The 12223-nt window shown below is 42.3% G+C and overlaps 1 protein-coding gene across 3 annotated transcripts in view; it reads left to right on the top strand.

Annotated features, from left to right (window-relative positions):
• The window catches only part of PRKG1 (protein kinase cGMP-dependent 1), a 1260290-nt gene that overhangs the window by 792445 nt on the left and 455622 nt on the right, over positions 1–12223 (top strand). For all 3 annotated transcript variants that reach the window (XM_078434117.2, XM_078434116.2, XM_078434118.2), the window contains exon 4: positions 3510–3615. In XM_078434117.2, the coding sequence (XP_078290243.1) occupies positions 3510–3615 (106 nt within the window). The remainder of the gene's footprint in view (positions 1–3509; positions 3616–12223) is intronic.

The following is a 12223-nucleotide window of genomic DNA, read 5'->3' on the forward strand; positions in this document are numbered from 1 at the left end:
ATCAAGCCATGTTCATTATCATGCAAAATATCTGAAACAGGTTTACTTAGAGATGTAGCAGTAGCCTGAGTAAATGGGAATCAGATAAAATGAAAATATTAGATTCTGTGAACTTATTTTTAGAGACCCTTTTTCAATTCATGGCTTATGATGTCTGATCAATTCAGTTGAGCTATTTTAACGTCATCTTGGAGTCCACTTAGGCTTCTTCATTTTTAGGTGAACTTTGTGCACATGAATTACATTAATGACTCAGTATAGCCTACACTTACCTAATGAAAAGCTAATTTCTTGAGAGAGAAGAGGTTATAAGAAATGAGCCCCGGACTTCTCTCTGCGGGAAGGTCCCAACTTACTCGAGGAAACCTCATTTAGACACAGCAGAGATAATGAGCGATATCGGTCACGCGCTAAGTGCCAGCGAGTGACAGAGGCCAGAGTGACAGCTCCTCAGGAGGGACCAGGAACACAGCCTGGCCTCCACGCGGGAACGCAGACAGAAAACGTTGCGGGTCACTCGGTCACAACACATGTGTGCATGCATGCACCCCGACCCTCGTCGCTTGACTCGTGGGTACTGTGGCCTCTGCTTAGTACCTACTATTCCTGTCTCTTGGTTTAAGAGCCTGTAATGGAAATTCTTACATATTGCTGCTGGAGACGTGCTACGTGAGGTCTTCCTGCAGGGCAGAGTCTTAGATGTATGTATGTATGTATGCTTGACTCCACTTAGACCTTCTGCCTCTACTGAGTCTTTTGAGGTACAGTACCGTATGTGTATATGTGATAGTACACGTCGTCATGTTGCCCCTGATCTTTAGAATAACGGAATTGGTTGATGTCTCCTAATTCAGCCTTTGGAGGGAGACTTGGCTTACTGGAAATCCCTGGGAACCATTAAGAATGATGCTGAACACAGAATGTATTTTTCTTGTAAGCAGTCGAAAAATGGCGGCCTACCTCTGATGTGTTCTGAAATTCAGGTTCTTTGCCTGGCTAAAATGAACAAATGAGGAGACTCTAGCTGCTGGCGAGGATGGGGAGAGACGGGAACCCTCTCGCACTGTTGGTGGGAATGCAAATTGGTGCAGCCGATCTGGAAAGCAGTGTGGAGGTTCCTCAGAAAATTAAAAATAGACCTACCCTATGACCCAGCCATAGCACTGCTAGGAATTGACCCAAGGGATACAGGAGTGCTGATGCATAGAGGCATTTGTACCCAATGTTTATAGCAGCACTTTCAACAATAGCCAAATTATGGAAAGAGACTAAATGTCCATCAACTGATGAGTGGATAAAGAAATTGTGGTTTATATACACAATGGAATACTACTTGGCAATGAGAAAGAATGAAATATGGCCTTTTGTAGCAACGTGGATGGAACTGGAGAGTGTGATGCTAAGTGAAGTAAGTCATACAGAGAAAGACAGATATGTGGATATCACTCGTATGTGGATCCTGAGAAACTTAACAGACGACCATGGGGGAGGGGAAGGAAAAAAAAAAAGGTTAGAGAAGGAGGGAACCAAAACATAAGAGACTGTTAAAAACTGAGAACAAACTGAGGGTTGATGGGGGGTGGGAGGGAGGGGAGGGTAGGTGATGGGCATTGAGGAGGGCACCTGTTGGGATGAGCACGGGGTGTTGTATGGAAACCAATTTGACAATAAATTTCATATTAAAAATTTTTTCAATGAAATTCAGGTTCTTGGCTGTGTTTTGTCTTTAAGATCTCTAATAGCTTTGTTTTGTTCATCGCATTAATCCCCCGCTTCCTATGCCTGACTTCCAGGGCCCGGAAGCAGCCTGCTTTCAAAGATCAGAGAAGCCTGCCAAATCTCAGCCATTCCTGTCTGTCTGATCCTTGCCTGGACTCCCCCAGCCCAAGCCCCCCCCCCTCCCCCGCCAGGCTCTTCTCCCGCACAGGACGTCACCTCCTCTGTCTCCCTCCTAGCTCAGCTTCTGTCAGTTATATAAAGATGCTCCTTCTTGTGAATCTTTTCCTGAATTGGCAGTCCTTTGTGGTTGCATCATCCAGTCTTTGGGTTTGTCTCAAGCAAACAGGTGTTCTGGAAAGGAGCCCGGATTCGGCAGAGGAACTTGAATGTGGCTGGGAGAGCACCTGTGTGAGGATCTTTGTTTTTGCCGATGGCTCATTTTTAAAAGATACTTGGAGCGGAGCCATGCGCACACCGGTCCTTGCTGCTTTGTTCCTTTTCTAGTTAACCAAGCATCCTTTTCCTTTTTTCAATGAAGAGCTGGCCCAGAGAGAAGTCATGTTCTAGTTCCTTGGCTTCAAACAGTTTTGCGAGGAAAAATTAGGTAAAATGCGAAGATAAGGGTTTACATTGGAACACAGCATTCTCTTTCTCATATTTTCCCCGTTTGCTTTGTGTGTTACTCCCAGTCCCTCCCTGCAAGGCACTCCCATGGCCTCATACTCAGCATTTGCCCCTGACCCCTCCCCCCAGATCGCATTCCACACTGGGCTTCCTCTGAGAACTGGGAAGAAGAGAGAATTGTGTTCTTCAGTCTTTGTGTGTTTGGCTCCTTAAATTATAAACTGTCTCCACTCACTTGTCCCGCACAGCCCTTATGTACCCCACTCCCCACCAGTATGACCTATGAATTGGCTTTCCCTATTTGTATGCTAACAGAAAGTATTTGCTATTAGGAAAACTTGCAAACATACATAAAAATGGAGAGCATAAGTGTCTTGCATGCCCATTGCACAGATTGTTACCGAGATTTTTAGTATATTCTTTTAAAACCAAAGTTTATCTTACTGGGTGGTTCTGTTAGTCTATAGCATCTGCCTTTTTCCAAAACTTGTCTCTTAGTCGTGTGCTCAATAGCTCAAATGGTGTAATTCTGTGATACTCAGTTTGAACACTATTATTCATTGTCAGAGGCAGTCGTAGGTAAGACTAGACATTAAAATTCAACAAACAGATCTCAGAGAACTTCACAGGACAGCTTCGGGCACAGGTTATAATTTGTAAAATATGAGCTTCGTGTAGAAATCATGGTGAAGTTATTATTTCTATCCTATTAGATTCAGCCCTAAACCTGAAAATGGAGTTTTCATTTCTAGTTTTTACAAGTAAAACATGATCATTTGAGTCATTAACACCATTCTGGGTAATTACCAGGGAGTGTTGTGATTAATTGTGAATTTTTCTTTGCTTCCATGTGATGTCCTTCATAGCTAGTCTGGAAAGCACTAAAGTTTTTCACTGTGGACTTAGGCATTCTCCTCCCTTAAGGGCAGAAGAGAACAGGAATCTTCCTCTTAGACAATAATACTAGATGGACAATTATGAACTACCTTATGCTAGTAGGAACATTCACTTTCTTAACAAAATGGGATAGCATGATGGGTACCAGCTGTAAATGAAGGTCAATTATTTCCATACTTCTCCTGAATCACTCATATCCCTTCTGCATGGTGGGGTTCACGGTTGAAATTGCCTAATTTTTTTTCCTGTTTTCTTTTTCTTTTCTCCAGCTCTTGTGAATGTGAAACTCTGGGCCATCGATCGACAATGTTTTCAAACAATCATGATGAGGACAGGACTCATCAAACACACCGAGTATATGGAATTTTTAAAAAGGTAGGATGCTTTATTTTCTCCTGCTGAGGGCGTTTATGGTCTTTTCAACCCTCTTCCTGGACAGGCAGCCCAGGGAAGCCTTTTCCCTTCATTTCAGTCTTGATAGCCTACAAATTTGTAGAAGCATGAGACTTTGGACTGGCTTCTTCTTTCTGGTTCTGGTACCAGTTTCCATGCTAACTGACGAAGTCAGAACTTGGGACATTATCTCAGGGAGTGTGGGTCAGAGAAACAAAGGAGAATTTGCTTGAACAAAAAAGGGGTATTGAGTTTATCCCTAACTATTTATCGATTAAAATGTTGATGGTACCTGTCTGGACTGCATCGTCTCTTGTGTAAGATTCCATGTCAAAGGTCAGGTGACAAAGATGGAAAAGTTCCGAAGCTCATTATCCTTTAATCCCAAGTTTAATTTCCCCACTTAAGTTCATTTTCTGTTGTAGTTCTCAAATATCAAAAGTTTTTTTTTTTTCTTTTGATATTGTATATTTTCATGATTCAGTATAGCATGGGAACTGGGACAAAAAACAGCTTTTCATTTCTTAAGAATACACTGATGTTCACTGAAATGCATTTCTTTGTCTCTAAGCTTATTTTAAAGAAAATACATTATTTCATCCTTAAAAAGAATATTGACAACTCTTTTTTCCAATAAGTCGCTATTTTGTATTTTTTCGTTGAAAACAGAACCATCCTTAAGTAATAACATACAGATTACGTTTGCTAAAGAGGGGCGTATTATCTGTTACAATCATAATTTCTTAGAGCTAGAATATCAAGCTGGTTTTTTCATGGCTTATTTTTGTTTTTGTGAAAGAAATGGTTTAAGGGGAGGTAGAAAATTGAAATCGCATTTTGGGTCAGTGATACATCATAACAGATACCTGTGGAATTTTCTTACAATGGAATTTTAATATCCCTTGAGTATTTTATGTAGTTCATTTATTTTCTGATTCATTGTATATGCGTATTTGATTTCCACATAATTTGTTCTTTACGTTCTTGCTAAAGGAACAATAAAACTCTAATTTGATGTCAAGTGGTAATTTTAAAATATAATTATCAGGGTGTTGGGATTTTTCTTCAGCATGATTGGGTGAAACATTTAGACGTGGGAATGTACTTTTGTTTGGAATTTGGTACAGTTCGCAAGGAAATTATTCAGACGCCGTCTGTGTGTATGTGTGTGTGTGTGTGTATCTATATTTGCGTGTGTTTGTTGATACATACGCGTGTGTCTATACTGGTATGTGTGTGAGAAAGAGAATAGAAAGAATACAGAGACCAAGAGAGAAAGATGGAGACGGAATAAATTATCATTTTTAAGCTTTTACTTAAAGTGCAATTTACTGTTTTGTTCTGATGGAACCGTATTAGAGAAAGATCCCGATTGGTAATTAATAAAATTCTTACCTGTAGGACAGAGCCTATCTAAGCTCTCAGGTACCTAAGCATTGGGCACTTAAAACATAGATTTCCATAATTCCATTCTCTCAAGGAAACGGGGTGTCCGTGCTCATGACCCACATAAATTTTTCTAAGAGGGGCTGGTTCAGGCAATGAAGTCTGATTGTGTTGTTGCTGGGGTTTTTTGTTCGGATTTTTGTTTTTAGTTGAATCTGCATGTACTCATATCTTTTGTATTCACCTAAATTTGTGTTATCTGCTCTGCTGATTCAAACCTTCAGTAAGTAAAGTTGGTTCTCCAGAGGGTGGGAATGTATCATGTTGGCCAGCTTAGTGCAGGTGAAGTTTAACTGGTTGAGTTAGAGGTGGGTGCAGACGCTTACTTTCCATCCATCTACTCTCTAAAGAGGCAAGTCTTCACCATTTGTGAAGACGGTGCTGGGATGGGAGTCCAGAGAGGTGACCAAGGGACCATCAGTGCCTGGGGCCAGCTTTAATCTTCCTTAATTATGACTGTGGTTAACTGGTTCTCTCTGACCCTTCAGTGGCTCGAAATTGCTCTTGAATTATGCATGGCCTCATTAGCTGCAAGTTCAAGGCCCTCACACAGCCAACCACCACCTGCTTTCCTGCCTGCTTTCTTCTTGCCCCAGGCAAACCGGACAATTCACTGTGCCCAGGCAGTCCTTGGACCCTGATACAGCTCACTGCCTCTGTGGTCATCATTGTTGTTTTGTTTTGCTTTGTTTTGTTTTTTTCCCCCCACCTCCCATCAGTGTTAAAATCTTTTAAGATACAACTAAAACCTGCCTCTTGCAAAGATACTAACCTCATTCCACCAAGAAGTAATATTTTCCTTTTTTGAGCTTTGTCTCTATCATGTGTCTGCTTCTCTACTTTGTTTTATTATAACCTGACTATTGAACTTCTACTTTGAGACTATAAACTTGTCGTAAATATCTTGGTGCTCATCTTGGCATAAAACTTACTGATTTGTAGATAGGTAGTTAGTATGACTTTAAGGGCAGGATCAGTACATAATTTGAAGGGCCCAGAGACCAATGAAAATTGGGAGCTCCTTTTAAAAAAATGTCTGTGTGGCTCAGTCGTTTAAGGTCCAACTTTGGCTCAGATCATCTCACGGTTCGTGGGTTCAAGCCCCGCATCAGGCTCTGTGCTGACAGCTCAGAGCCTGAAGCCTGCTTCAGATTCTGTCTCCCTCTCTCTCTGCCCCTCCCCCTCTCATGCTCTGTCTCTCTGTCTCTCTGTCTCTCTCCCTCTCTTTGGAAAATAAAAGTGTCAAAACCCTGACAGCATAGTATTAAACCAAGCATAGGCATCTTCTAAGCTTGGCCTCTATACTGTTGCCCAGGTTGTACACTGATGAAGCTAAACGAGTAATACTGTTTTCTCCTCCATGTTCCCAGGTTATCTCTCTTTGCTACCACTTATTCTGCAGGGCTGTTAAGAAGTGTGTATACTCTCCCCAAAGGAAATGATAGTGTCAAAAAGTTAAGATGACCAAAATTAACATTTCTATCCTGACGGAAGAATTGTTCATTTCCCTATTACTGATTTTTTTGTTTAACATGCATACCACTCTTTTACATCATGTAAAAATTTTTTAAGCTTTATGTAGTCAAGTCAATCAACTTTTTCCTTTAGGGTTTCCTGTGTAGCAAGTCTCACCGTAATAAAATAAAAATGTGGATTCAATGCTTTGAAATTTGCCTGCAGCAACCTGTGTGTACAGGGAAAAGGGGTATTTTTCTCTAATGTACTTGCTAAAAAAAAAAAAAAAGTCCATCTCCATTTTTCTACTATACACACCTTATACTTTATATTGAGGAGTTAAAGGAATTGTGATATTCAGAACAGCAACAGCTCAGGTTAAAGAATGGTCTTCCGTGTCTGCTCACGCCCATATGCCTCTCATCCTGTTCATGTTTCTAAACAAGCAGTAAGCTGAGAGGGCCAGAAATGGGACACACCGGGCATATATAAATGCACTGAAATGGGAAGATTTTTCTCCGCTGTCAGAGTTGGTTTCTATTTTCATTCTGGTGTGTTTACCCATTTTGGAGCTCCCCATCAGGGGGTCTGGCCTCCCTTTCCACGGATTAAATGCCACATCTAAGTCGGATTCTACCTCTTTAATCATATTTAGCCATTTTTCCTTTCGTGCCTCTATTTCACATTCCCTGATGTAAACACAGATGTTCCTCGGCAAGCCAAAAAAAAAAAAAAAAAAAAAAATTAAAAACACAAGACACTATTCAGGGCTTAGCAGGGCTGCTAAGCAGGGCACTGTTGCTATAGGTCCTGCGGTGGTTTTGCTGCTGTGACCATTGTCCTCTTGGGCTATGGGAAAATGCTGCTTTTTGAGATGGACTCTGAAAAATGAGACAAATAACTGCCCGAGTTAACTCGTGTTGGCTTTTGCTGCACACTTTCCCTGCGCTGCTCTCGGCTCTGGCCCCTTTTCCACAGGAGCAGCAGAAGGCAGCCGTGTGGCCACTGGGTGGGGAGGTAGGGACTGGGTTTGCTCATGGCCTTGAGCTGACTATGCTGGTGACACCATCACCCTCTATTTGTTACTTGCTTCACTGACAAAGGAGAGAACAGCAGGGACCATTTGGAATTTAAGGTACTCTCTGGATCCTGTTCACCCTCAGAAAATGTTTTCTTCATTCACAAAGGGACCTTTTGGTCAGGCAGGCGTGGTGATGTCCTCTTCCTGCCCAAAGTCTGTCCTTGGCTTCCTACCACCCCCTAAGGGGAAGCCTGGGTCTTGAGTGTGGTCTTCGAAGCCCTGCTTTCTGGGGCTGCGATGGGCTTCCCTGGATTCGTGGTGTTTTCCCTCTTGTCCCTCATTCTCTGATTCTCTCTGCTACAGCCACAGGGCTGGCCATCTTTCGTTGCCCCCCTGCGCCATGGCCCCTCCCAGCGGAGCACATCCCGGGAGACTCTTCTCCTTTCGAATGGGAGTCTTTCCGATGGTGATCTGTATAGCACAGCACAGGGAGTATGTCTGGTGGGGCAGGGAAAAAAACAAATCTGATCTCTCTCAGATAATTAGAAATTTCTGCTTTGCCCTTTTCTGAGTTGAAAAAGGCATCACTGCTGTTAACCACCAAGTTTCATACAGCATTCTGAAAATACAGAATTAGAAAGTTAGGAGATTTTTGAAGGCCTTTGGTAAAACTTTTTGGTTCCCAGAGGACTCTCCCAGCATAAAGAACTTGGAGGTATTTTCCCGGTCATGTGGTGTGGATCTTCTCCAACAATTTCTGATTAATGGAAGCTAAGTGATAACAAAGCCCAAAGCTGATGGCCCCGGTGAGGGCCTTACAGCATCCACATCCAAGGAGTCAAGGTGAGGAGTGGGCCTTCGGTAAATCTAGGAGCTCCCAAGACAGTGCTTCCTTCTGCTGTTTGATGCTGCGTAGTTTACGTATTCCTTACTTCCATCCTTGGGGAGTAAACCTCAACTCTAGTTTGCTCTTGTCTTTTCTTCTCTGAAACAGTCCTACTTGTATATACATCTAATGTGTAATTGAATACATATGCTACTTACATGTGCACATTAGGAATGTGACACTCACCTCCCAAAAGAAAGGATGACTTTGCATTGAAACGTCATGCTCCCCTGTTGGGATCAGAATGACTTTCACGATGAGAATAACCTCACCTTGGGTTGGGTTGGTGACTCCTGTCTATCGCCTATACCTAGACTGAAATTTACTGAAACTTGTCTTCCATTGCTTGACGTTTTTTATCATCTGGTAGTTTTGGCCACCACTATCCCCTTCCCCTGCCAACCGTCAGGGGCCTATGAAGATGCGTCTTCACGTCTTTGGTCTGATATATGAATGAGACACATGAATCTAATAATGGGATTTAGAAAAATCTAAGACCTGAGGTCTGTGCCATGCCTGGACTGCGGCTCCCAGCAGATCTTCCGAAGGAAGCTCCTTACTGTGGTGAACTTGATGTGGGGCAGGTTAGGAATACTGTCTTCTTTTCCTCTCCCCAAAAGTAATGTACTTACGTAACCAATTTGATATTACGTAGACTTTTTTTTTTCCTATATTCTGCATGTTTTTCAGTCTTGGGATACTGACATTTCTAAAACCCTTACAAATTTCCCTTCTCGGATCTAATTTGAGAACCTGCTAATTTCATTTTCTTGTAACTCAATTCAACAGGCTACCTTATTTCCGAGATTTCTATTTTATTCTACATCACACTTACAAAAGTAGAGTCAGGGAGATGTCCATTCAGAGTTGGCAGTGTAGAACAGAACCGTGTAAGGGGATAAGACAGGCCGCTCCTTTCACGTAGGAGGCCACTGAGGCTTAGATTGGTTGAGATGCCCAAAGTCCCATGAGAAATCGGTCGTATATTCAGCCCTGTGCCCCTAGGAAAATGGGAAATTCAGCTGTCCTACTGTGTCAATGGACTCCTGTTCAAAATCTCGGGTAAAATTGTCCACCATCTTCCAGTGTTGCACAATTCTCTGGAATATTTGGGGCTTTAATTTTTTGTTTGTTTTTGAAGTATAGTTGACACACATTAGTTCCACGTGCAAAACCTAGTGATCCCACATCTATACGCACACAAGTGTGGGTGCCATCACCACACAATGCTATTACGGTATCACTGACTGTATTCCCTGTGCTGTGCCTTTTGTCCCTGTGACCTCTTCCTTCTTCTAGGGCATTCTTTCATCCTCCTGCTAAGTGTTGTCCTGTTCCCCCATAAAAGGAGAAAGTAACGGCACACAGCTGCACTTGCCATGGCAATTTTGAATGACAGATGGGGGGTGGGGCCTGAAAATTGACATTTTTAACAACTCCCCTGCCAATGCTCTTGATCCCAATCTGGAGACCACTTCTGGGCAGTTGCTGATCTAGAACATAAGATGAAGATAGAATACATATTTCAAATATTTCAGTGTTTGCTTGATTTAGTGATGTGAGAAAAATGGGTTTAAATTCTGGCTTCACTATTTATAGGTAAGTAGTCTTAGGGAAGTTTATTTTTAATGTTTATTTTTGAGAGAGAGAGAGAGAGAGAGAGAGAGGCAGGCAGAGTGTGAGCAGGGGAGGGGCAGAGAGAGAAGGAGACCCAGAATCTGAAGCAGGCTCCAGGGTCCGAGCTGTCAGAAGAGTGCCTGACGTAGGGCTCGAACTCTGTAATTATGAGCTCAGGACCTGGGCCAAAGTCAGCTGCTTAACCCACTGAGCCACCCAGGCGCCCTTAGGCAAGTTTCTTTAAACTTAAGCTCAGTTTCTACCAACCAAAAAATAGGGCATCCTCCCACCTGAGGGATTATAATCAGAAATAAACAAAATAAGATAATATTAGCAAATGTATGAGAGTGTGCCAAAGAGTTTTCAAAAACACTTGAGATGAATTAACTGTGCTTAATCCTCAACAAGAATCTATAAAGTGTGTGTGCTAACATAATTTCAGTTTTACCGAAGAGAGAACTGAGGCCAAAGACTAAATAGACTAAAGTTCCACAGCTAGTCACGGGGAGAGCCAATAGCCACAGTAAAGGTGCTTGTACACTGTGCTCTTAACTGCTTCCAGATCTGTAGGCTGCTCAGATATTAATTCCAACATACTGCTGATCTTCTCAACAGATTGGCATTTACTTTGCCTGGAGATTTGGGCAGCTGGTTGACTTGGTTCTTGGTGTCCCTGGGTTTCTCATTCACTATACTTTTCTCTCTAGTAGTACCCTTCCCCCAAACCTCTGGAGATTTTTGTTTGCTCTCATTCCCCTAAGGGTATGTATTCAGAGATCAATGCTCTGTAATAACCTAAGAGCTGTCACTGTGATTGGTGGTAAAGAAAAGTGATGATGTCTTAGAAGTGCATTGGCTCAGTGGAAGGGCCTTTAGTTGTCTGGAAATTCACCACCTTTTTGGAAGCAGGCACCATGATTTCTGAAATGGATATTACATGATCAAGAGCCCAGGATCACTGTCTCCTGGCATCAGACATTCAGGCATTGATGCTTCTGGCTTGTCCTGGGGTTCTCCGGTACAGGTAGTGGTCTTTAAGCAAGACCCATTCTTGCTTGGGTTGTGTTCTGTGACCTTATTTTGAACAACTGGACTATTTGGACGTTTACCAACAGAATATCTTTGGTACACATGAGCCTGAAGAAATCAAGAACCTACTTTGGGGATCACAAATTATGTAAGGAGCAACAGTACAGTCTAATCAACCTGAGATATTTGTGGAACATCAGAGTCCTGATCCCACTTTCCCTAGACTTTTCTCCTATAATTTGCAAGGAAAGATGGTAAAAGAAGGCTCCTATGAAAATAGTTCTAGGGATTTTAGACTTTGTTTTTTTTTTTAATTTTGAGGAGTAAGTTACAGACCTATTTATTAAGCTCTTAAGCTTTGAGCTTTAATAGAGGTTTTCTAGAAGATTGTGAAACGTGTGTTAGGATTAAGCTTAACAGAGCTGGCGTAGCTGAAATTTGAAGGGAAATATCACAAAGAAGGTGTTCGAAGAGGCGCTTTCTCCTCCCAAGTACGACCACCTGCTCAGTCCATCTTGTGGTAGCAGACCCATTCTCATCAAAGATGACACCAGGGGCAGATACATATAAAAGTGGCCATTAATTTCATGTTGTCATTGAGCATTTGCACAGATGTCTCACGTCTGTGCACAGTGAGACACATGTTGCACAGTGATGGTCTCACATGTTGCACAGTGATGGTTTTTTTTTTTTTTAAGAAAGTGTCACCTCTGATATTTGCATGTTTATTGATTATAAAAGTTCTACACTTTCCTATATAGCATGCTTCCTCCACATGCATAAATTCCTTCTAATCCTTACAAATAATAAGATAGCCGGTTTACGGTGTTTGTGGCTAAAATCTCCCATTTGAGTCAAACAATGAATTTCCTACAGATTGGTCTTGCTCGATCCTGGGGAAGATGAGGCTTCAGCCCAGGGATTGACGTGCCTCTCCCAGAGTCTGGGCTGGGGGGGATGAGTCCTTTGGGGATGCTAGGCTAACGTTCCATCCCATGACCCTAAGGATAGTTTCTCAACACCCCGGGGGGTGGGGTCACAAAACTAAAGCAGTGTGACAAAGCAGTTTGATATTCCTCTGTTCTGTTGTTATGGTCTTGAACCTTACAAACTCTTCCTGCAGCCAGTCTCGTTTC

Source organism: Panthera onca, chromosome D2 (genome assembly GCF_046562875.1).
Source record: "Panthera onca isolate mPanOnc1 chromosome D2, mPanOnc1 haplotype 2, whole genome shotgun sequence".
NCBI lineage: Eukaryota > Metazoa > Chordata > Mammalia > Carnivora > Felidae > Panthera > Panthera onca.